This window comes from Calonectris borealis, chromosome 7 (assembly GCF_964195595.1).
Source record: "Calonectris borealis chromosome 7, bCalBor7.hap1.2, whole genome shotgun sequence".
NCBI lineage: Eukaryota > Metazoa > Chordata > Aves > Procellariiformes > Procellariidae > Calonectris > Calonectris borealis.
The window spans coordinates 20,576,694-20,602,615 of NC_134318.1; the positions used below are offsets into that span (position 1 = coordinate 20,576,694).

Consider the following 25,922-nt stretch of genomic DNA (forward strand, 5'->3'; position numbering starts at 1 on the left):
GTAAGTTCTTGCTTTCCCATTTCACTGTCTCTCCCACCACCTGAACAGAAGGCAGCTGCTTTCTCTGGTGCCCATCCCCTTCCAGGGTAAAACCACAGCCCTGTCTTGTGGCTGGGATTGTTATGTTCAGTATATTGTTTTGATGCCCTGGGTGGGATCTTAATGTTCCTTACATGCACCTTATACATCACACAACTAGCTAAGTGTGCTTTTGTACCAGCAAGATTTCTTTTTCCCCTTTCTCTGAAGTATGGGGAACGGGTCAATGCTGTGGGTTAGAAAGACCAAGGACTTGCTCAAGTGTGACATATGCCTCTGACTAGTCTGTTCTGTTCAGTGTAGAATGCTTCTGGGTATCAAAATTGCACAGAGCAATTGTCAGTGACTGATGATACCCAGCAGACCCCATGGAAATCTCTTTGTCTCCGTCCTTGGACAGATGCTGAAGGTTGAGCTGGGAAGAGGGTTGGGGAAGGAGGAGCTTCCAGATGTTCCATGTTTGGACAGAATGGAAACTGAGTCTTGTGTTAGAGTTTGGTCCACGTCCCTGAGGGCCAGGCACTCTCCTGTTCCGTTCTGAGGGGAATTATTTTTTCCCCACTTCAATTTCACTCTTTGTGTGCATGGTCATCCTTTAGTTCTGGAGGTCAAATAGGCCATTCCCAAAGCTGTGTGTTGTGCAGGTAGTAGCCATTTACCATCTGGTACTAGAATAGAGACAATTATGGGCTAGAGCACTGTCTTACCCTAGCTGCTCCAAAGGATAACTGTCTTCCACATGGGAAAGTAGGGTTTGTTTATTTGCTTGCATTTCCATTTGAAGTCCAAATCTTTCTCCACAGCTGTTAGGCGGAATAGTTCATCTCCTCGTTTTGCACTGTGGACAGTCTTCATTCTCCCCATGCTGGGGGGTTGACACGCACACTCCAGGACCAGCGTGCTTGTTCTCTCCTGCTCTCTTAGCCCTTTTCCATTTTAATAAGGCTCTGTTTCCAGCGGGCTCACAATACAAGCAGGCTGCTGGAAAAAGAGATGTTTTCAGAGGAGTTATGTTTATTTTGGGGACTGCTCTAGTAAAACCTGCATTCTTGCAATTCTGCTGTGTTCTGCCCTAATGACACCCAAGTCTTTGGGGTTTTGTTACCAAAATGCTACATGGAATTGCTGTTCTTGCCCTAGGATACTTATCTTTGAAATGTGCCTGCAAGAGTGAGCTTTTGTGCCTTTGCACCTGCCTGCCTCTTGTACACACATGTATTGGACACATGCACCCTAATACAGCAAGTGTGTTTGAGTTGTCACGTCTGTTGATATGGAAAACATTACATAAAATCGCAGTGGAATAAGAATGGATGATCCCAAATGTTGTGAACTGAGAACCAGTAGATACATCCTTCAAAATCCCAACGTGGCAGGGGAGAAGCAACTGGAAAAGCAGCAGATAACAACATGTCTACATGGTTTTTGTCACCTACCTAGAAAAAAATGGCTTTCTTCTCAGGATTCTTAATTTCCAGCAGGCTCTCAGTGAGTGCTACAACTTGGCTCAAAATCTTCCAGAAATGGACAGATGATGTGCACACAGGTTTTGAGGCACAGCTTCCTGGTCATGTAGTTACAAGGAGACATGTATGTTAGAGACTTCCAGCTCCATAGAAAGCTTGTGGTATTTGGTTCATTGAGAACCAACTGTATCTTCCTCTGTGAAAAGAGTAAAGCTGGATTTGCTTTTCTAGCTGATTTGAAGTATTCTTCAACTCTTCACAGTATATGTTGTTCCTGGTATATATAATTGAATACTTGTGATAAAGTGGAAGGTAGATTAGAGAGCATAGCATTCTCTGTACATGGTGAATGGGGTTGCCCTCTGGGAACCTCTTCTCTACTTCTGCATGACACTGGAGACCTGCAGTTGAGAGTCTGAATGCAACTTCCTTGCTCCTAAGTGTTAGAGCAGTCTTGCTCTGCAGTATGAACCTCAGTGGTGTCTACGAGGGGCATCGCGTGCTTTCAACCTGGGCTGAGGGCCCTCAGAAGAGTTGTTTAAGCTTCCTGTTTTCTCCAAAAAGCTTCTATCTTCAGGTATGGCTTTTGAGTCATCATTTGTATAAGCTTTAAAACTCAGAAAGAAATTATGTATTTCTTCTTAAAGCTGGTGTTTTAAGTAATCCTTTTGTTCAATAATGCATACTTTTAAAGTACAGGTCGCTTCCCCGCACTGCTAAGTTTGGACAAGATAGAGAGCAGGTCTGTGTGTGTTTGTAGTACATCCTTAACACTTCTGTTGTAGGATTTCTGTGGCTACATGCTTATCTCCTTCCTTGCCCCTACTGTCTACATGTATGGTGCTGCTTCCCATTAGTCATCCTATGGAAGTATAGCCTTTTACCACTTCCATTTGCTTATTGGAGCAGTGCTGGCACACTTGGCTGCTGTGCAGCAGCCTCTGTTGGTCACTGTCTGGTTGGTGGCCTCACCGTTGTGACTGGCTTGCTTTTCATGCATTGCTCCTTATGCAGGAAACTTGTGGTTTTAGCTGCACTGATTTTCTCATCCTGGATAGTTCTGACAAACAACTTCTGCTGGTGACTGGTTGAGTTAAGAGCATTTGGTCTTGCATTACTTGTAGCAAACGGTGATTTTCTGCCCATTGCAGTAGTGCAGAGCACAGATACCATGACTTTAACACCAAACAGATTTTCAGCTTTGTGGTATCCTTTTCAGTCCCGCTTCCTATATTAATAATTTTACATCAGATGTAGGTTTAGAATAAGCATTGCATGCTGTATTTTCAACTGTAGTCTGCTGCTAACCACATGCCGTGTGGTTAGGCTGTTTCTCATGTTCCCTCTAGATATGGAGATTCTTGGTTTGTTTGGTGGTTGGTTTGTTTGCTTGTTTGTTTATTTTTCTTAAAACCTTCTTGGAAATTAATTCCTTATGGAGATGGAGAGAAAATATGTTTCAGTTTTTTCACTGGCTTTATCTGGTCCAGGGTGACTGTGCTCCATGAGAGTGTTGCCACAGATATCCACACAGTAGATGAGAATGGAAAGAGTATTTCTTCCACAAACTGATGATTACACTAGTGTAAAAATCAATGGCTTTAAGCCCATTGAGAAAAAAAATCACCAGTTTGTCTTCCTTTATTTTCTGTTCAAGGTAACTTTCCCATCCTTTTGGCTGGTATTCAGACATATCTATGCTAGAATCCTGCATTATTTGACAAATACAGTAGGAATTTCTATTACATAATACTAGGCAAGTTTGAGTGAGGCCTATACATCTTTCTCATGCTTTATTCCCAAGAACTCCATGAAAATGTGTTGGTGAATATCAGATGCAAGGTGCAGCGTGTTGTTGCTGATTTAGCATAAATAAGAGAGGAATGATATATTAGTCATATGTGGTGATATGAGCATCTAGTCCGAGTCATGTTGAGCTGATGTGTAAGAAAAAAACACAATTTTTGTTTCTATAGGAATTGGCTTTAATCCCTTGTTGCAGCAAACCTAACACACTAAAGCAATGGGGAGGCATGCATTTTATTTGCATCAAACCATTTTGGAAGGGGGGGAAGGGGGAAGCTTAAATCAGGAGGCGAGGACTGGAAGGAAATGTTTTTTATTCCAATATAGGTGTGTCCACACTGGGGTTATTTTGATAAATTTCCATGTGTATGACCCTCTCCTCTAGCAAATTCCTTTCCAAAATCTATTTGAAGCATTTCTGGTTTTCATTTTGCACTGCTGCTTCTATTTCAAGTACTAATTCTGCTAATTGGTAGATATTTCATCAGCTTGGCACTTGAGAACTTTTCCATTATCTTAAATAATGAATGATTTAAACTGCCTTGAATCTTAAATTGTCCCTGCTCACCAAACCTTTGGTAGTGCTGCACTCACTTTCTTCAGGCAGAATTTGGATCCAGCTGATGGAGTAGCAACAAGGAAGGCCCAGGTTTTATCCCCAAGGAACATGCTTTTCTGCTTTCAAATCCAGAAAGTGAGGCTAGAAGATACTGGGTGACGAATTGCAGAGCCATGTAACATACCACGTATCTTGTGGCCACCACTGTAGGTCCCAGGTATTTTTTTAAGATTCTAAGTTTATGAACATCATTGTTGCAGCTGCCATTTTAAAATTTACTTTAGATAATTTCACGTCAAATCTGCTTGCTTTCTTGTTCCCCTTTCTGCCTGTAATCTGGACTTGCCATCCACTGCAAGGTGAGGGAGGGATTAAGGAATGGGCTGGGGCAGACACCTGGGTGAAGATTAAGGACACTTTATGCTGAATGTCCTTTCTCTGACCTTGTCAGGGTCTGGGCTCCCTGTAGTTAAGTGTTACAGTCCTACTGTTGAGATTTTTTTTTTGGGGGGGGGGGCACTGGGCAGCACTTCAATCAATCGTGTTCCCTTTTTCCCAAAGGGGAATTTCCTGTCCTACTGGTGTGAGAGGATGCATGTGTTTCCAGTTCTGGCAGGGCCCGTCAGATCCATCTTTATAATCAGAATTTGTTAATGCACAAAGTGCTATTTTTAGTTAAGTATGTAATTGTAAGTATTTTAAAATTAGTTCTTCTCTAAGCTCTTTGTGAGTTTCTTCTTTTCTTTCTTTTTTTTTTTTTTTCCTAAGCACCTTGGTTTGTGATTAGGGAATACAAAATGATAATGTTTTTCAGACCCGGTGTAATATTCTATGTAAATAGTAACTTGTGGAGAATGCTATGGGATGCAGGAGATTTTAACAGCATTCACTTGCAATGCTCTGCAAAATTTTTTTTATTTTCTACCTTGTCTCTCTGCTGCATGCACACTGAATTCTTTCCCAGTAAAAGCTGAATAGCATAGCTGAAAGGAGAACTCAGCTGAAAGAGTAAAAATCCAGATTTTTGGTGTGACAAGGTTAATGTTGTAAAACCTGTCCTTCATCTTACATAACTGCGAAGAGGCACCAAATACCATTTTTTCTGCTGTTTGTAAGGAATATTGTGGTAAGTGTACATTTTATGCCTGGCGGGTACCGGCTTTCCCTGCCCTTTGCCCAGTAAAGAGTATATGGGGAAGGCAGGATGCTCTCTAAGCTGGCATGGCTGCTGAGAAAGCAGTTAGTGAAAGTGTGCCTTAGACAGAGAAGGCACAGTAGCGAGGTGAACCAACAGGGAATCCTTAGAAAAATCTGCAAGGGTCTGGAAATCCGCAAGGGTCAAGTAACATCCATGCAGTGACCAAGAGGAGTTAATGCTCCTATTTCTGTATCTGTACTTTTTATGATCTTAAAGCCATACTGTTTAAAGATTGTTATGGTGAAGCTAAATGAGGAGAACCCAAGTTCACCTGAACAGCACAGTTGTATGCTGAACTGTTTTATGCAAGATGTTTGGGGAGCACTTCAGATCTGTTCAAGTGCTGACATCCAGTAAGACATTCTACCTACCTTCGATGCATTTACTTTTTGCACTACATTGTTGTAATGCCTAGAAACTCCAACTGAGATTAAGGGTCCGGTGTGCTTAGCCCTGTAGCGATGCCTAAGCAGAAAATCCCTGCCTCTTAGCTTACAGTTTAAATAGATGAGCTGACAAAGGGCAAGAGAGAAGATGGATTTGACAAAGATGAAATGATTTGCTCAGCATCACACAAAAGGACTAAAGCAGAAGTAGAAATAAGACCTTAAGTCTGCTAGTTCAGGCTGCCTCTCACTGATCTGCTTTGAGTTCAACATTGTTTTTTTCCTACCTGAAGTCCTGAAATGACTATTCTCTCTATAGGAATATGAGTTGCAGCAAGTGTGATATTTTAACATACTGATACATACAGTCAGTATCAAACTGGGGGAGAAATGCATGTAGAAGACAGAAATACAAAAAGCTGTTGTAAAAACATATCCATGTTAAGTGCCCAGAACTGTGCATGGGTTTGCATGCTTGGACCTTGCCTGGAATCACTCTACTCCCTATAGCATCCTCTAGTTTGTGTTGTATTTTCTATAAGTGCTCGGAATGATTTACGCTTGCCATTTCTAGTATTGCTGCTATGCTGAAGGGACAGTGATTCTTCAGGTTGTCTTCTGTCACCTGCTGACTTCTGTTTATTGTTACCTGAAGCAAGAGTCTTCCTTAAGTTTCATTGTAGACATCTGCTCCACTTTTGAGATGAACACCTGAATTTCACACAAATACAGAAATAGAACTTTAGCAAATATTCTTGCCTGGATTTGAGAGGAAAATGTTGTCTGTTCGGCTTTGGGAGAATTTTTGTCACTCAGATGTAGGGAAATCCTTAAAGAAATCAGTGAGGTATTTTACCATAGGCTATCTCTCTGCCTTTAACAATTTTTTGCATTCCCTGGGACGTCTCTGCACTGCCTAGAAATACTTAGAGATGTAGCTGTGTTATGGAAGGGAAAGAGAACTCTGTCTGTAACTAAACTTCTGTTATCTTATTTACTTTGCTAAGCTGCAGTCACATTACAGGAAGAACAAAAGTTTTGCTCACTCAGCTAGTCACCTTGGGAAAGGGATGTAGATGGCTCTGATGCAGCTGTTACAGAGGGGATTGCGAGACTGATCTGGTTTTAGTAATTTCCTTGTATATGTTTTGACTTAATAAGTTTTGATGCTTTAGCACTTACTGCTGGTGCCTCATGTTGGCATTATCCAACCTGCCTTGAGTTGTAATAGTACTTTTATGCTCTGGTCTTAACACAGACCTCACTTCCCACCCTTTTCACACTGCCTAGCTAGCTTTTCTCCCCCCTGTTATTATAGTAGCCAATAATAATGTGTTTCTGGGATTTCTACAATACATCATGTCATGTTAATAGACCAACACTGTTTTAGATGTAGATTGTACTCTAATTAAATTCTGATATGCAGCGGGTTCTGTTTCCTCCTGTGTCAGTGTTACTTGTGCCTCTAATATAGGAGGGTGATTGTTTTCTGTATGGCTTGGTTGACTCTCCTTTCATATTGAACCTTTTGCTTGTCTCTTAACATTTTCTGCCCCTTTTCTTGTTTCTGTAACTCACTGGAAATCTATATGAACTTCAAATGAGACTGTCTTCCTTAGAGAGAAGTTTCCCTGCAGTGTCCATATAGCCTCTGTTTGTCTGTTGCAACTTATAGGATACATTAAAAATAAAAACTGAAGCTTTGGAGCAGTTTCTGAGCTGGTGTGGGTGTGGATTTCCACTTCTCCCAGTTAAAAATTCCCTGCTGTGACTGGGTACAACGATTCCTCTGGGTTGGTTCCTGTTGGTGGTCTAAGCATTGTATTCATGCACTGGTAGTACATCCTATTTTAGCTCTAGCTTGAGGAAAAGCTTGTGGAGAAGCTTAATTGTCCTAAAAGAACATAAGAGGAATCACAAATTTCTAAACCAAGTAATGGCAAGCCCTGTGTTGTGCCTTCATGAAGTGGAAGATTGGTGAGCCAAATGCTGAACAGATCAGCGTTCGGAGTCTGTCCGTATGGAATTAAAGATAGATGAGGCAGAAGCTTTGCTAGTTTGAGTCTGTTCATGCAGGGGCTGCGTGATTCTGGGCTGTATGGTGTGATTAGGAATGCGGCTCTGGGTATGAGGTGAACATGGGCACTTCTGCTCTCAAAGACATGCCAGTCTGTATGTGCTTGCGCTCTGATGCGAGGATAGCAGAGACAAAGGCAATATTCAAGGTGAAAGCTGTGAAGTCTCAGTAAGTATATGAAATGGGGAGGTACAACTCCATGGCCTGTACTGAGTTGAAAGGCTGCTCTGGAGGTGGTCCGTGGAGTCCAGAGCTACATAGCTGAGCCCATGCCATCGTGGTTTTTGGCTGGGACATGCCGTTCTACAGTACGCTGTGAGCTAGACTCTGTAGTACCTCCCCATGAATAGCAAGCAGCAGAGAAATAGCCTAGATAGTACCAAAGGAGAAGGGCAGATGAAAACGTATGTGGAGAGAGCAGAGGAAAGGGATAGCATTGTAATGCTGAAAGACCTGCCAGGCTCAGCTTGGACAGGATGACACTAAGAGTATAGTGGAAGAGCAGAGAAATGCATGCTGAGCCGGGTTTACTGGAGAGTGCAGTTTGGTGTGAAGGTGTCTTTGAAGATGACTGAAGATGCCTTTGAAGAAGAGTAGAGTCCAAGAAGGTTGGGTAGTGTTTGAGCATTGCTCCCTGTTTGCTCTTCTCCCAGTATCTGAGAGCGTGAGGTGTTCTGGCTGTTGAGTGTCTCTTTGCCTTCCTTGCCTTTCCTCTATGTCTGAGCATGGGTGCACCTTGCCTCTCAAATCACCCCCAAGTTCTGTGTGAGGGAGCCTTTCTCCTCCCCATGCTATGCACAGAAATTCCCTCTTCTTTCTTTAGCTCCTGGGGATGCCCCTCCTGTTGCGCCCTCAGCCCTATCCTCTGATTCTAGTTGCAAACGCATCTCTGCTTCCTCCAACGTGAACACATGGGGGGGTTTCTGCCTGCCTTTTCAGTGTGGCTGGGGAAGCTGCGCCGTTTTCTGAGGTGGGAGAGCACATAGAGGCACCCCCTTGCATCCCACATCTTGTGCATACATATTCCTCCCTCTTCTCCTCTCCTTATAGGTGGGGCACCTATGTTCTGACCTCGATGTTTGAGTGGAGGGGGGTCTTCAACCCTGCCCTTTCCCCTGGTGTGTGGTCATGTTCTTTAACGGTGACTTGTCTCTGCGCCTTCTCGCATGTCTGTGCATTTCTGCTGCTGCTGATACCTGCCCCTAGGGGAGCGTTACTGGCAGGGGGGCCCTTGCTGGCACACTAATGTGTGAATAGTTTCTGTGCTTTTCTTCTCATCTCCTCTCTTCCCTTCTCTTTCCCTCTCTCAATGGTGTGTCCAGAAAAGGAAGTCGAGCTCCAGTGTGCATTTGATGGTGAGCACCTCCCGTAAGCTGCCTGCGATTCGTGCGTCCGCCATTCTCATGCCATGCACGCTCGGCTTGTGCTCATCACCGTACATAGCATGTCTGTGCAGGGGGGCGGTGGCGGGGGGGATCATTGTGCACTGAAAGGTCCATGTCCTCACTAAAAGGGCCCTGTGATCGTCTGGCCCCCGGCCAGTCGTACAGTTCCCATTTTGTGCAGAAAATCAACTGCTGGCAATGCAGTTTGACCTTGCCTGCTCTAAGTGTGAAATGAAAAAAGGCAGTGGTTCTCCTGGGCTCAACAGAGCAAGTGCGTGCCTTGCCTGGACATGGGGCTTTGTCATTCTGTTGCAGAGGTGCCAAAAAGAGGAGCAGGTGCTTTGCCTGGTGTTGGTGCCGTCATCCTTGGTGGGAGCCCTGCAGTGTAGAACAAACTGGGAGTCGCTCCAAATGTGGCAGAGACTGATGGGGCTCCACTGTTCAGATGAAATGTGTGGGCACAGCACCGCTGGGTAGCTCAGAGCTGCCCGTCACTTCTTTTTTTAGCATACTTACTGAAAAGGTTTGTCAGAGCCTTTGTAATCCAAAACTTCCTTTTGTCCTGATCTCGTTTATGTATCCCAGCATGACCAAATACCCAGTAACTGCCTCCCCTGTCCTGTTCATTTCCTTTTTTCATCCATCCAGATGTTTGACATCTATAGAATTTGTCAGAAAAGTAGTCAAATCCACTCTCAAGGGAGCAAAGAGAAAATTGGCCAGTGCCATATTGTAAGGAGTCATACACAGATCATTAGATGATGCCTTTGTCTCTGACACTGAGATATGAACAGTAACTAAAGTACAAAAATTAGTTGTTGCATTATCTCCTTTACACAGAAAAAGAACAGAAAATATTTCTCCCCTATTGCAGGTAGGAACAAGAATGTTATAGTACTGAGAAAGCAGAATAATTTGTTTCTACATTACTATCTGGAAGATACTTCTCCTCTTCCTCCTTCAATGACAGCTTAAAACTATGTGAACAGAAAACAGTAATCCCAAAGTACTGCTTGGAAAATCTGATGTGAGGAACTGACTTTTCACCGGCCCTGCCTTTATGAAACTCCAGGGCAGGAGTTCATTGTGCCTTTCTTGCCCTTCTTTTCTGCCCACTGCCAGCAATACTTAAATTCCCTCTGCATGTTGTTTTAAAGCAGCTGGGATATGTAAACCATGTAAGTGTCAGCCTCAGAAAGCATGGAAGCCGTGAAGGTGAAGGTGGCTAAATAACCAGAGACGGCCCATGTGTTTGGTACTTATTTTCTTTTAGTTGGCTAGAAATGTGTGTCCCCAGCGATATGATCACTGGTCTGTTTTCTTTCTCTTGCACCCTCTGTGTTGTTTGTGCCTGTCTGTCTGTCTCTTGTCTAGCTCAGGAAGCGCTGCCAACTGCTGTGCCAAAACTAATCATGTTCCATAGATCTTAAGAAGGGCCTGGCACCTTTTTAGGTGAATTGGCCTCTTTTAACTTGAGCTGTACCGCTGTGAATTACCAAGGATCGTAGCCTGCCCAGTGACTGATGTTGGCTGGCAGTAGAAGGGGAAGGAGGGGTAAGAGTTAGCTGTGGTGCCTGGGGCTCTGGGAAGGGCAGGCCGGTCTTTTCCAGGGAAGGGCGGTTGGTGAGGTGGCCACAAGACACCTAGTGTGTGCGGGAAGCTCAGTCTGTCAGATACCTCCATCTGAGAAAGAACTGTGGAAACTGCTTAGGCTAAGCCTCCTGCCTCTTATTTCCTTGGGACTCTGTCCTGGAGTAAAATGCTATGTGATTCTGGACTAGCAAACATGATAGTTGGTCTTCTTCAGTCCACTGGAAGGGGAAGAGTATGATGGATGAACTGGGTGTTCAGTGCAGCCTGGGGAGTAGGCTGCGTGCTTTGGGTCTGCGTGGGTTTGCACTTTGTGAGGTGACATCCCGCACCTAATAAGCTGCTGTCAACTTTTTTTCAGAGCAGTGGCTTCCTGGATGGTTTTTTTTTCCCATTTGGCCTCAGTTATAAAGCCTTCCAAAAAGTCAGAAGTATTTTTGTATAGCTGTTTTCACGCTAACTTTATCTTCTTATCCCAGTGGAGTAAGAAAAATGGGCCGTTCTCTTCTCACTGAAAAAGGTTTGGAAGATAGATCTCTGCATTAGGATCACTGTTTCTGAAGAAGTACAGGAACCTCAGTGCTGTGTGGAGGGTGGACCCAGGCCTTGCCAGAAGTTTGGTTGTGTTTATGCCACAAAATAGCTTGGGATTCATTTTTTTCAGATTGATCTGCTCCTCTCTTACATCCACAGCGGCCTGTCATCTCTTCTCCCATCAGGCTGGAAATACATGCAGGAAGCAAAGCTCTTGGAAGGCCAAAGTCTTAGGACAATGCGGGGATGTATAGGAAGAGGCAGTAAACAGTAATTTGTGAAGTGTTTCTCCTTTCTTAGCTTTGGGGATGAGTGTGTCATATGCTCTTTTTTTTCCCATGGACTTTCAAAGAATTCTTCCCTGCCTCTCTCCTACTTCTTTGCCTCTCCACCTACCCCATCTTCCTTTTCTGTTTCTCCTCTCTCCCTCTCCAAAAGGGATAGCTAAGCCAAGGCATGCTGCTTGTGAAAAAAATATGAAGTATTGGTAGGTGTGTGTGAAGTGTCAACCTCATAGGATCTGTCTCTGGTTGACATAATTAAACCCTTGGCAGATGTTTTCCAGCTCAGCATTTGACTTCTGCATTCTCTGTGGTGATTACTGCGTGGTGAGGGCCTGACGTTTTGCGGTATGAGTTTGCGCTCCCCAAGAACAGTGGGATGGAGAGCAGCTGCAATGAGGTCACGCTGCTGTGAGCTCCCATCCAGTGCCCCTGATCTATAAACCAAGGAGTTTGGGTGAGGCTCCTCCAGTGCTGATTTTGACATTGTTGCTGGTGTTTGGCAGCAAGAGAGCTATATACCTGGTGTGGGTTACACGGCAGTGTAACTGTGGGCCTAATTCTCCAACAACTGACTGGATTTGTGGGCTAGGAACTATACACTAGTGGACACAGGTTTGTCATCCTACAAACATAGACTTGGCTCATTCCTGACGTAACTGACATACATGACTCAATGGGATGTTTCTTTGCAGCAAGCTGGTGACTGCCTCACTGTTGTGCTATGTGAATGCAGAAAATGAAGATTTTATTCTTCCACCACCACCAGCTACAAGAGAGATTGAAGAGGGGACAGACTAAAAACTACTGGGCACCATCCAAAGGACTTGCTACTTGGGGAACTACATGGCCTTTTCCTTGCGTCCCACTCCCATCCCTTTCCATATTTTGGTCCTGAAGTCTCCTTGTTCAGGTCTCAGCAGGGTCACAACATACCATACCTCACCTTTTCTCTACCTTTTCTAGGGCTGACCACACTTTTTCTTGCATCAGTAGATTCCCTGGGATCTTCAGCATCATCACATATCTAGGACAGTTCCTGCACACTTTGAGACTTCTCAGACACAACTCCCATTCGTCCCCTGTTTGAGACTGCACCATGACTATTGTGTCTCTCTCACTTCTGTAGTCTCTTTCTCTCAGGACTGCTGCCATGTGTCATTCTTCTTCGCCAAATAGTTTTGTTGGTGCTTATTGCAGGATTCTCCCCATCCCTTTGGGCTGCTGCCTTTTTCCCTTCTGTGTTCCTTCCTTATAACTCTAGCAGTCCATGCACATTTGGGTTTTGGTACATCCCGTACAACATCTTTTGCCTCTGTGGGAAGGATGGTGTCCAGCGACCTGGGCAGCATTCCTTCTTCCTTCCTCTTCTTGGTGATCGAGCCTGTGGGGAGGGGAGGGTCTGAGGAGATGGTTGGGGTTGAAGCAATACTGTCATTTTCTTGCTGCCTCTGCTGCCCAGCAGGGGAACTAAAACCATGTTTTTCTGTCTCAGCCACAGAGCAACAACAAAACCAGTATAGTAAGCACTGCAAAAGAAACACCCCCAGTGCAGACGTCCATGGTATCTTCCCCAACCACTTTTTTTTTTTCCTGTTTGGTTTAATTTTGATTCTGTCCTCTCCCCTTCTCCCCTTCCCCCCCATCCTGAGTGCTGCTTGTGCTGCTCTGTTTCAGCTTGTGTTTTGGCTTTGTTCTGTCTGTGTCCCTGTGCTGCTGTGGGGCCTGATCACAACCTCACAGGCTTTGGGGTGGGGATGCTGAGCAGAGCTGTGGTTGGATGTGGGGATCGCAGCTTGCCTGGACTTCCCCTTGTGCCATCCCTGTATAGTTCTGTGTGTCCCGTTCAACTGTTCCTGCTGGCTTTGGGGAGGCTGGTTTGGAAGAAGAGAGTGTCAAGCTCCATCCACTCTCCAACACCCAGGAAATGGAGGATGGACTTCAGGACACCACAGAAGAAAGAGCAGGCAAAGGGTTTTTAGAGGAATCCTTTGATGGCCCATTTGTCCTGCTCAGTTGTGTGGTTGATCCTCTGCAGCTCACTGACTTGCTGGGCTAGCATTTTCTGTTTGGGCTGTACGCAGCGGGCTTCATAGGGCGCCCTGTGCCTAGTACGTTGAACGGCACAGCTCGGTGTGGTCTGCCTCAGTATGCTTGGAAGATCAGGCAGCAGTGCAATGGGTGAGAGAGGCAGATGGGTGAGTGTTTATCACTGCCCCGTCACAGTCCCTGGTGCCCTTGCTGAGCCACCCTGCAAGAGTGACAGCAGTGGGAGGAGATGGTGCAGGATCCTGAAGTCTTGTCCCGGTAATGAAGGAGCTAGTTAGCACCTGTAGGCCTGGTAGCTGCTCTTTGTTGTGTGTCTCTGGAGAGCTGGATTTGGCATTTTTTGGGGGGTGGGAGGGTGGGATTTGGTGTTTTTGTTGTTTGTTGTAGGGCAAAGGGTTCTTGGGACACTTCATAATTTTCTGCTTTCCCTTCACTGGCTTTGTTCATTATGGTTTTGATACTGAGGGAGCCTTTCTAAATTATTAATTATTGTTGTAATTATTGAAATTGGATCTCATTTTAGAGACTTTTAGAAAAATGTGCCTTTTTTCACAGCCCAGTTCCCTTAGCAGCTCCTCCCTGAGAGGCATTGAGGTGGTCTGGCTTATCCCCTTTTTATTATGGAAATTATGAATGTCCCTTTTTTTAGGGTAAAATACCTGGCAAACTTTCCAAAAAACTGGGAGACAAAGGCCCCAGCCCAGTATTATCCTTTCCTCCCCCTCTCCGTCTTCTGAAGCATTTTCCAGTGAGGACACTGCTGAGGGGTCATTACTTCATGAACGGCTGCAGAGGGTGCAGTCTGGCTGCTCAGTTGCTGTCTGGCGTTTGTCCCAGCCTGGTTCACTGGAGGCAAATTGGGAATTGGGGGCAATTGCAGGGAAGCTGGGGGCTTTGTCTCCTTGTGACTGTAGCTTTTAGTGCAGCCTCTCTCTTCAGGAAACCTGCGCAGGAAGTGTGCGCGCACGCACGCAAGCACACGTGTGCTGTTTGGAGTTTGTGGTTTGTTTTTATTTTTTTTTTAATGTCAGTCACCTTTCTCCACTTGCTGGGGAGCAAAGAGAAATGAGAGAATGCTTTGGAACTGGAGTTTAATGATTCTTCCATCCTTTCCTAGGAGCCTCAAACAACTGTTGTGCATAATGCTACAGATGGCATAAAGGTAAGGGATGGGAGCGTTGCCAGAGAAACCTCCACTTCTCTCTTGTCGTTCTCATCTTCGTGTGTCTTATTTCGGTTTCTACCTTTCCGACGTCTGGTTTGTAGCATGCTCCTGAATACTGCTGGCAGTAAACTGGGAGGATTGTGTTGTATGGCTGTGGATCTCTGGAAGAGGCTGAGTAGGGACAACTGTTCAAATATTATCATCTCTTTCCTACTGTGGTGTGTAATCACCACTCTTCCGTATGTGGGGTGGAAGAGAAGATACAGGCACTTACGCGCTTTTTTTTTTCTTCTCGAAATGGAGACCTGTTCCTCTGAGAGAGCCTAGGAGCCCTTCTTTAGCTTCTTGTGGCTATTCTTCTTCCAAACAGAAGCAACTCCCATTTGATCTCATTTGACAGAGTTTGGTAACTTCTGTCCTTGTAGAAGTTCTGGGTGGATGGCTTGAACGGCTTAAACACGCAAAAGCTGAGCAGAGATGCTGTTAAGTTTTGCTTAATATTTGGCCTGCTTCCATCCAAATCTTCCTTGTATCATCCTCTCCCTGCCATCCCTGCCAATGTTTTTGCACTTTTCCCTGTCTTCCTTCACAAAACAAATCAAACTATTTACTCATGCTCCCGACTGCTGATGCCTGGTAATGCTCTGTTCTGCCATGCAGGGTTCCACAGAGAGCTGTAACACCACAACCGAAGATGAGGATCTGAAAGGTAGGTGTTTTGCCTGTAATTTCTAATACAGTTAAGTGCAGGCAGGGGATCCTGGAGATTCGATCATTGCCTTGAACTAGCTTCCCAGATTTCTGTGTCTGACTCGGTTCATAAATTCGCCATGACACTGTCATTCCTGTCACAGGGCCCATGCATTGGGAAACCAGCTGACTTGGCCTCTGTGGTGTATGAACAATTTGCCCTGAGCTAATTTGTTTTTGCCTCAGAGGTGGAATTCTTTTCTTGCAAATATCATAATCTGTTCATCTCCAGTCCATTTCTAGGCTTGGAAAATCCCTACCAGTCCCTTGAGGTTTGGAGTCTGGTTGTGTTTTTGTGCTTCCCTGTGAGTTACAGGGAGTTACTGCTCTCTGTTACTGCTCAGTCTCCCTTCTCACCCCTTTCTGGGAATCTCTTTAGTGACATGCGCACACTTCCCTCTTTATTTTTTTCTCTTTGGGTCTATTTTTGTTTCTAAGATGAAGATCATTCTCAGCCTATCGTCTCTGAATGGAAATGATTTTTCATGTCCTTGACTGAGATATCAGTAGAGGGACAGGCTGAGAGGAGATTTCACAGCTTTCAGTGACCGTATCATAAATATTCTCTGCTTGTAAAACTCTTTCGATGAAGGAGCTCCAAGTCCCATATCTGCTCATGTTGTTTGAGCAGCTGTCCTTTTCCTGACTTCCCTAAAGAAGGACAAGCAGACATTTTCCTGAATGAGCAGGTTCGGGATGGGTGCATGCAGTTTGCATTCCGAGGCAAATGTGTTAACAGTTTGCATTTTGAGGCAGAGGTATTGTCATTCGCCCTGTAGTCAATCTGAGTTACGTATCCAGGGAAAAATCAATGCTGACCCTGTGGTGTAGCAGCAAAGTCACCTCTGTCAGTTGGGCTAGTTCCTGATGCTTTTCCTGTGGCTTGTCACAAGCTGCTGGCTCCTCTTCTGAGGAGTCACAGGGAGCAGAAACACATGCCAGTGAGAGAATGAGCTCTGCAATACAGATTGTTTCAGATAAGACCTGACCTCATTACAGGACAGTATTCTAGCTACCACCTTTTTGCCAAAGAGTAATCTGTGGTTTAAGAACCTAGCTTTGAGGGAAGGGAACTGGATGGTTTTGGTAGTATGGTAATGAAATTGATTTATCTAATCTCTGCTGGATAGCCATCCAGAACAGATATTTGTCTACAACCTTGTCTTCTTTGGCAGCTTTTGTTCAGGAGAGGTCCCAGACTTGAGCCAGTTGAGCCAACGGGTCCTGAAAGGCAGGAATACGAACGCTGTGGGGAGAGGAAGGCTAGGACTGGAACAGGAGGTGGGGGGAAGGAGGGCAGCTGGCCAGGGCTAAATCTATGAAGAATTGTGTAGGGCTACATTGTTGCAGATCAAAACAGAGGGGTTGGCGTTTTTTTTGGCAGAGGTTAGAAAATTTTGTTATGATTTTAATAGAAGGGAGCATTTTGAATGGTGATTGGGAGGGAAGGAGCTTGCACAGTAATGGTTTGTGCTATGGCCAGCTCTGGTAATTTTAGTGCTTCAGTTTAAGTGTAGCAGCGTTCACCAGTGTTCCTTTTCAACTCCTGCCCCTCCATGTTTTAAGCTAAGCAAGCACTGAAGCAAAACTTAAATAGACCAAAAGGTTTGGGGGTGTTGGAGTTCTCGGCGTTCTGCATAGCCATGACTCTGGGGAAAGGGAAGTGCTCGTGCAATTCCTCTGCCAACTTCTTATTTTCAATAGACAACAGGTTACGCAGATCTGTTCTGCTGTGGTGTAGGAGACATTGTCTTGATCCATCAGTGACAGTTGCCTCAGGGATGTGTTGTTTCCACTGTGGTGGTGCTAAAGCCAGCACCCCCCACCCGCTCCTGTGTCATTCTAAATTGCACAGCAGGTCCATGTTGTAGAGCTGTCTTCTTGGCTTTGTCCTGGAGGATACTCCTGCATGTTTTGTGCCCAGCATTGTGGTTTCTTTAATGTTCTCCTATTTCCTTTCTCTTTTTTTATTTACTGAACTTGCGTGTTTTGTTTGTGTTTGTGTTTTAATTCCCTGCCATGCTAGCTCCCCCTCTCTCCACCGGGGACGGCAGCTCAGTGCTTGAAGGACGGAGGCACAGTGAGAGCAAAACACAGACTGAGTCCATGCAGTCCCAGCTTTCTCTCTGTTTCTCAGCCAGTAAGTCCAGGGGTGCAGTGCTTCACGGCATCTTTTTCCCACCCTCCCTCCACCTTTCCCATTTCTTCTTCCCCAAGATTTTTCCTTTCCTTAACTTCCTTCCAGAACGTTGATTTTTCATTTCCAGTACTCCAGAATAAAAAGAAATCATCTCCCTTCCTGCAAAATACCCTCCTTTGCACACTGAAAATTTCCAAACCTTTCCTTCCCTTTTTGAAAAAAAATAGAACCTCATCCTAGCTAATTTCATTCCCTTGCTTTCATCTGGGTGAGACGTGGAGTTCTCTGCAGAGACACTGCCTTTTGGGGTATCCTTGGGCAAGTCACTGCATCTCTTAGTTTTCCACATGGTAGACGGGGTCAGTGGTGCAGGTCTGCTTGTGGAGGGGATGCGCGAGGCTGAATTCAGTCTCGCTTGTCAAGAACTTCTGAGCACCCCAGACATGGATGGTGCTCGGGAAGTACAAAAGGAACAAGAAACAGTTTTTACAAACTGCTTCGAGGATCCTTTGGAAGGGAGGCTGTTGCTGCTGGAAGACCCCTCAGCATTTCTGAATCCATTGTCAGGTGCTCTGAGTGAAAATCCTTGGATCATGTTGGTTCTGAGGGGCATTTCTCTATTGTGAGCTTTACCTTGCGCGTCTGTCTTGCTAGCTCAGTTAGCTGGTACCGTGGTTAGTCTGCCAGTTATGGTACTGTCTGCCTGATCTCTGCTGAATTGGCTGCCTCCATAGAGGAGCCTGTGGCTGAAAAACTCTGAAAATGGATTTGAAAAAAGCTAGTAGGTTGGCGAAGATCTAGGTGGGATTCCCAGCCTTTCCCCTACACAGACATACCATACTAGCTGCCTGACTATTTAAAGCTATAATGGGAGAATCCTTAATGTGAGTTGGGAACGTCTGGAGTATTTGATACTGTTCAGGTCAGTATGGGAAGGAAGGAACAGGCATGCCCTCTTCTGTCTCCTCCTGTGTTCCTTCCCTGGTTTCCTGCACACAGCACCAGTATCTCACACGATGCAGCAGTCGGAGCTTCTCTGTTACTTATTTTTGAAGTAGCTCTAAGAACGTCAAACTGCTGGTTCATGAGGTGCAATGGGAAAGCTGTTTTGCCCAGCCAGAACGGAAGGGAAATGATCTCTTCTGAAGTCCTTTTTGCTGTGAACTGTCCATCACTGCTTTCTCATTAACTCCTTCCTCTTGCTCATAGCAATGCCCTGCTTGGTACGCTGAGGAGTGCCAAATGACTTTTCTGCCGAGTGGGGCAGCATTCTCCCACCCTGCTCCCCTCCGAGTTGAGATTTGCAGTGATTTGGATGCCTTACTTTCTTTCCCTTTCACTCACATCTCGTACTTGCTCTCGTGCTGCTCTGTCACTACTCTGACCAGTGTTATAGGTCACCCTCGAACTACCTCCAGCAGCATTAGTGCTCTGAGGGCTCTGCTGCACCGGTGCCAGGGTGGTCCCCTCTGAGCAGTGTCCAGCCCAGCTGATGTGTGACAGAGGCAGGAGAGCGGGTGGAGGTTGCTGGTGGGATGTGGATGTCTCTGTGTGCCGGCCGGGGTTGGGGCTGTGTGTGTTTGTACTTCTTTGTTGGTTTTTATTTTGCTTTCTGGTTTTTGTTTGTTTATTATTTTAATGCTTACATTTGTTTTGCAGCTACACAGTCTTGTGAAGAGAAGCTTCTTGCCTGGGACAGCCCAGGGCAGACATTGGAGTTAGAGCGTGCTCGGTCGGAGCCTTTGCTAACTCCAGTAGTTCCCTTTGTACTTAACCGTGCACCGTGTAAGTTAGCAGCTGGGTAGCAGTAGTGGAGTAGTGCAACTAATACTAGTCACCGTAGATGTAAAGCTCCCCCCTTCTTCTCTCCACCTCTGTGCCCCTCACCCCCCGTCCGTCCGAGAAGGGACGGAGCGCCCCTCTGACCTCACCGCTGCCGCGAGGCGGTACCGGCGGGAGGCACGGCCGCTGGCAGCCAGGCGCAGGCACGGCGGGGCCGCCGGCTCCCGGCGCCGCCCGCCCGCCCGCCGCGGAGACGCTGCCGCCGCGGGCGGCGCTGGCTGCAGGGAGCGGCGGCGGCCGCCGGGGGGCGCCGCGGTGCCGCCGCCCGGGCGGGCCGGGGAGGCGGGGGTGCCCCAAACGCGGCCCGCCGGCCCCGTCCGCCGGCTCCCTCCGTTCGCCGGTTGTGAGCTCTGCCCCCGGTGTTCAAACTGAACGCCGCTAAAAGTGCTGCCGTGGCCGGCCACGCCCGCGGTGTGCCCATCTGCAGTCTCCTGTCGGCGGTACTGCGGCGGCAGCGCTGGCAGGCTGCTGTAGCGGGGCTGCCTCTTAAGTTACTCAAAAAAGACAGTAGAATGGCCGTGAGTCACACTTTTATCTCTGTCCTGGTGCATGCTTGCCTCCCTTTTGTGCCCCTCTGCGGTGTAAGGAGGCCCCATGGATTCATCAGGAGTGGCAGGCGCGAATGCCTTCCCCCATGACATCCTGAGGCTCTCTGTCCTTCGGAAAAGATGGATCACCTCCTGTGTGCTGGTTGTAGCTCGGGACATGTAGTAAAAGCAAGAAGACGAGCACAGTCTGATGGAATGGACTTGTGTTGAAGTGTAGGGTCGATGCTGCTGCATGTGCCACCTGGGAAGGGGGTGCAAATCTCCTTGGGATGAGTCAGCACATGATGGCTGTGGTCTGCAGATTTCCCCACTCATCCCAAATAGAGCCTTTCCCATGGACTCCATCTTCTGGACATTGCACACATTTGTGTGTGCTGTGCATAGGAGGGAGGTCCAACAAGTAGCCCTGCTTCATGCAGAAGCAATTCCAGACAACTTGCTTGTAAAGATGTTTTTCACAATAGACATAGCCCACTGTGTCTTTTTGATCCATTCCCTGTATACATCTTCCGATGTGTGGAAGTGTATACAGCCTGAGTGGCAAAACCAGCTCCCTTACTATTGTGAGCCAGTTGTCCCCTATCTGAGACGTTGGGTAGTATAATTCTCTTAACTGATTTCCAGAGTGGGTGCAGACATCTTTCAAGGCCAGTGAGATTATCATCTTGTTGCTCTTCAGCTGCACTTATCAATGGTGGGGTGAGATGCACACATGGATGAAAGTTTACAAGGGAGGGCAGTTCAGACTAGCATCTTCTGGCATTTAGAGTGGAATTCAGCTTCGCTGACTTGGACATCTGAAGATGGTAGGTTGGATTTAAAGACCATCCCCCTAATGACAGGCATCCGAGATGCCTTGGGTGAGACTTCCAGAAGTGCCTACTTCCTTCAGGGTCTAAAGGAGGAACAGTCAGGTGACTGGTTCCATTTCAGACACCTACGTTTTAAATGCCTAAGGGCAGATAAATTCCACTTCTGGTAGTAGAAATTGTAAATTATTTGATAATATTAAAGGTAATGCACCTCCTAAATGCTTGTATAATGTGCAGGATATTCTACCTACAGGGGTAGTGTGGGAAAGGCTGAAGAGATGTGAGGGTGTGCATACAGGCTTAGGCGTATACATGGTGCACATATAGTCGTAGAACTAGAATTGTGTTATTTAACAGAGCCGACCCAAACTTTGCAAGTGTTAAGGAGTCTTAAGATCAGCATGGGTGATGGAACACCTCAGAGGGGATAGCATCTGGGCAATCGGCTGTGAGAAACCAAGAGAAGAGGAGCTGGCCAGAGAAGGACCAAAAAACAGTAGACGACTAGCCTCCGTCTTCATTCATCTTTAAGTCCAGTGTGCTGGGTTGGGTTAATGGCAATGCTGTCAGAGTGTTGAAAAGAATTGTGCTGTAGGAATTGGCAGAAGCTAACTGCCTGACAAACAGAGTGCGCACTAGTATATAGCTAGGACTTGTTCATCCAACCCATCCATCCTGCTGCGGTTGTCTTTCTAGCTTGCAGAAGTCATCCCTACATGTCCCAGTTGCTTGTTTGCAGCATTCATAATAGCTGAGGTATTGGTGATAGTGATAGGCAAGTTGTTGGGAGACTTTTTCCAGTTGGCTTGATCTGTGTGGTGGCCATTTGTATATGACTGCTGTCGTGAAGGGTTTCCACATCTTAAGTTGCCAGACAAGTGCTTCACATTGGCAGGTTCACTGACATTCATTGGTCAGACTCCCCAGAAGCACCTCAGGCTGTCATTCAGAAGACACCTCTGGTGCCTTAGACCTTTCTAGAAGAAAAAAAAGGAATATGACATCTTTATTTCCTTTCTCCCTGCATTACGGGATCACCATTCCCTTTTCATACCACTGCCCCTCTACTCTCATGTGGATGGCTGTCATTACTGCATATCTCCAGAATGCAGGGAGCAGCATCCTATGAGATCTAGACTAACAGTGCTCCGCAAATTGCTTGTAGGAAGCACCCACTAGCCCCATATTCCCATTGAAGTCTTATGCACAGTTAAATTGCTCTTTCTTCTTGTTCACAGTGCGTAAGCAAGAGATCATTAAGATAACAGAGCAGCTGATAGAAGCCATCAACAATGGAGACTTTGAGGCTTATACGTAAGTACAGATGTCTTCTGACAGGTTGTTTATCCGTTTATGTGCAAGTGATGTTCTGGCTCCTGGGAATGAGGAGTTGGCCTGCAGTCAGGGATGGTAAAAAGTTTTTTGCGTTTTAGGCTCCATCAATTAGGAGTAGGGATATGGTAGAGCGCTCTAAATGAACATCAGGTAAAGTCAGGTATCAAACAGTAACAGGAGCGACAAAAGGAAAATGTCCTGGCTTTGTAACAAAGTATGGGGGAGGGCAGTGAGATGGGCAGAAAGAAAAGCCAGAAACCTGGAGGCTTGTTTTATGTGAAATGCCAACTAGCACCAACTCCGTGTTGTTGCAGTAGGACTGAGTCCTCCAGGAACTTAGTCCTTGGAGTAGGGAAATAGTTAGGCGGACACAGGGCGTGAGTCAAATGCCGTACCAGCGCTTCATTGTGTCAATAGTCCTTGGGCTCAAATGCAGACTGTAAGCCTGTGGTGCTTTTCTTTGCAGAAAAATCTGTGATCCTGGCTTGACCTCATTTGAACCTGAAGCACTGGGGAACCTGGTTGAAGGAATGGATTTCCATAAGTTTTACTTTGAGAACTGTGAGTGGGTAGATTTGGTAACACCAACAGCCTTCTCTCTAATCTTCTTTTATGCCACATTTTGGGAGGAAAATTGCTCATGTTTTTAATGGCTATGAGAACTAGCAAGAACTTGATCGTGCATGGGTTATGATGCATTGATAAGAGCGAGCATGCTTTCTCTCAAAAGCCTTTTTCAGTAACGATTTCAATTCCAACCCCCAGATCCCTTCACTGTAGGCATACAGTTTGCTTGGTGCAAATATTTTGTAAGCATGGACTGCAGGAGCTTTAAAAGTTTGAGGCACCAGATTTCCTACTGATATGGAAATGGAGAAAATGAGCATATTTTGACAGAAACAACATGTATATTTGGGGTAGACATGCTGAACGGCCGGACATAAAGATAGTCATGCACAAATCAGTCATGCCTTCGCTTTGAATTTTCCCTGGATGGTTTCAGATCTCTAACACCTAGTGAACCTGTTACGTGGATACAAGGGTCACCTTGTCAGCCTGGGGCAGGAAAAAGAGTTGGGAGAAATGCTATCATTTATACTAGCGAATTTGCCTCCCTTTCTGGATGTCTCCACAGGATGAGATAACTTAAATTTAAATCCTGAGCTGTTCAATTTGCTTTATTTTGGGTGTTAGGTCAAGATCCTTAGTAAAGGCAATTCCTAGTGCTCTAAGTATGCAGAGACTTTGTCTCTCTCAAAAGCCTGTTCTGGAGTGATTTTTACACTTCTCTGAGGCTTGTTCATATTTAATGCAGCCCTAGCTTAAGGATCGCCTGATTATTTGACTCCTTTGCAACAATGTTCTGTAATTAAAAGATCTTTCTTATAACTGAAGAAGCAGCAGCACTGATGTTGAAAAAGTGACAAGTATGCTTTGCAGAAGAAGTGGGAGCAAAGGGGCCAGGGGATTCTAGACAATAATAAGTGCACAGTTCCTAAGGAGAAGAACAGGTGATAGGGGAAAGAATTGCTTGGATTTTGCCTGGAAAATTGTAGGAGCAATTTTTATGGTGTCCCAGAATCCAGTGGAAGGTGAGTAGAATACAAAAGAGGTTGGAGGATGCGGGGGCTGTTCCTTCTTAGTAGTAAAGTGAAGCTGATGGTTTTGCATGTTCTGCCAGTACTGTCGAAGAACAGCAAGCCAATACACACCACCATCCTGAACCCCCATGTCCATGTCATTGGTGAAGATGCTGCCTGCATCGCGTACATCCGCCTGACACAGTACATTGATGGCCAAGGCCGGCCTCGCACCACGCAGTCTGAAGAGACACGCGTCTGGCACCGCCGAGATGGCAAGTGGCTGAATGTCCACTACCACTGCTCTGGAGCTCCTGCAGCACCTCTCCAGTGAAGATCAAATACAGGTATGGACTATCAGGGAAGGAGTGTATTGTACACACAGCTAAGGCTGCTGTATGTGGGAATTCAGTATTCAAGGCTGTTTAGCTGGCTGTGAGAGAACCATTTTTAGTTGTTTGTAGGCTAAAAGCTTCCGCTGATCAGTTGGTGTTCCTTTCTCTAAGCCCTGTCCTCTGGACTCAGTAGGATTATCTGCCACTCCTGACAAACTGGAGTCGTGTGCGGACGGTTGTTGCTGAGCAGAGCTACCCTTGTAGCAGCAGTGCTCCCTCCCAGGTACTCAGCTCTGTGCTCGGACAGAGTGCTAATCCAGAGCAGAGAGGAAGAGCATCTCATGCTGTCCACAGGTTTGCTGCATCCCAGCTATCAGGGATCTACCTTTACATGCTGGTGATTTCAGAGAACTCTTTTGATAAGCATGTCATATTCTAGAGAGGATATTGTAAAATCTATACATAACAATTTCTATGCCATAAGGGTAAAGATTTATTCATATCAATTTTACTACCGATTTTCTCATTAGCAGAAGCTATTTAGTGTACAATGTTGAGAAAACTCGGAAAAAAATATCTAAACAAATAATAATATCAGAGGATTTAAAATATCCCCCAATTAGCTTGCCACAATTCAGCATTGGAAGAAACTTTGATTATAAAATTTGACATGAAGAAACGATTGTTGCTTGCCTCTGAAGGACAGCAGATCCGTTTGCTTCTGCAGCATTTAGGCATTCTTGTTTATTGCCTTACTGGTTTCTTTTAGTTAGATGTACAAAGTCTTTCTGCCTCCTTTTGTTTTATGCTGAAGTATATGTCACATTCATCTTAAAGATCTAAGTTTCCTAATCTTAGGACCTTTTTGCTAAAGATTTTCTATTTAAGAGCAAATACAAAAAAAAAATCTACACCTGGGAGACAAGCTTTTTTTTAGTGTGGTCATTTGAAGATGAACCACTGAAGTATAGTTACCAATTGAGTCCCAGCCTTGTGTACTACTTGGGACTAAGCCAAGAGCAGTTTTTATTCTTAGGTGTAGTGAGGGATTCAACCCTACTGAAAGCAATGGAAAGGAATGTGAACTATCACAAGCAAACGGCACAGGTCACAGATGGAATTTGAAAAGCAAAAGCCAGTTGGGGGCACCGGAAGCAGGGAAGCTTTCAAGAGAGCTGGACAATCAGCTGAATTTCCAGGGAGTAAGGCAGTGAGAAGGATAAAGCCTTTGCAGGGAAACAAAAAGTAACTAACTTGCATCAGTTTTCATCACAGAGATGTTGAGGGAGACTTCTGTCCTGCATTTAGTCCAAAAAAGATGCAGAAGAAATTATTAAATTAAAGGTCGGTATGGCTCAGTGGCTATGCCTAGGAGTTCTGAGGAAGCTTAGGAATGGAGAGTCTTAGCTACTGCAGAAGAGGTATGTTTCCTTGACTTGGCTGCTGAAATGTTGCACCTCGTCCAAAAGTATGTGCTGGAGGGTTTTTGAAAATGGCAGAGCAGAAGCCATTTCCAAACCACAAAACGTTGGTTAAAGCAATATTTTAAACAACCTACAAACTAAATTGAAGTTGAAATATTTGCATGCATTTCTGGGTTCTGAAGGAGGTGTAATCACATGCAGTTACGAGTGGGGTCAATGTGGGCAGCCCCCATCTGAACACTTGAATCATTTTGGAGCAGTGTTGGCCCATGTGCAGTGAAGGGTAAGGATGAAGAAGGAATGAGGTGAATAAGAACGCTTAAATAGAAATCAGTGGTTTGTTCTCACCTGGAAGGCAGAGTTCAGTTTTGGGTAAGTCATCTTAAAAGGAAACTGCAGCTGTAAAAGAAGCTTGAGGTTAATCAGAGGACTTCCGTGTAAGGAACCAAGAAGGGAGAAGACTAATAAGAGAGTTTGTGACAAAGATTTGCAAACTAAGAAATGGTAGAAATAAGATTTTGGCTGCACTTTCATGGCCAGACAATGCTAAACAAACACGAAAAAAACCCAAACTTAAAACTAATCAAAATAAATCCAGTAATTTGACACAGGAAGATTAGC

The 25,922-nt window shown here is 45.5% G+C and overlaps 1 protein-coding gene and 1 long non-coding RNA gene across 9 annotated transcripts in view; both read left to right on the forward strand.

Annotated features, from left to right (window-relative positions):
* Positions 1-25,922, forward strand: part of CAMK2G (calcium/calmodulin dependent protein kinase II gamma) — a 122,738-nt gene that overhangs the window by 93,508 nt on the left and 3,308 nt on the right. For 2 of the 8 annotated variants that reach the window (XM_075155366.1, XM_075155365.1), the window contains exons 14-21: positions 12,817-12,885; positions 14,488-14,532; positions 15,196-15,244; positions 17,312-17,425; positions 19,085-19,210; positions 21,866-21,941; positions 22,429-22,523; positions 23,644-23,889. In XM_075155366.1, coding sequence (XP_075011467.1) covers positions 12,817-12,885; positions 14,488-14,532; positions 15,196-15,244; positions 17,312-17,425; positions 19,085-19,210; positions 21,866-21,941; positions 22,429-22,523; positions 23,644-23,876 — 807 coding nt within the window. In that variant the 3' untranslated portion in view covers positions 23,877-23,889. The remainder of the gene's footprint in view (positions 1-12,816; positions 12,886-14,487; positions 14,533-15,195; positions 15,245-17,311; positions 17,426-19,084; positions 19,211-21,865; positions 21,942-22,428; positions 22,524-23,643; positions 23,890-25,922) is intronic. The other 6 variants (XM_075155370.1, XM_075155367.1, XM_075155368.1 and 3 more) reach the window with 6 other exon arrangements.
* Positions 7-9,143, forward strand: LOC142084524 (uncharacterized). Its single transcript, XR_012674389.1, has 2 exons — positions 7-4,087; positions 4,432-9,143. It is a non-coding gene; the product is annotated as an uncharacterized LOC142084524 (long non-coding RNA).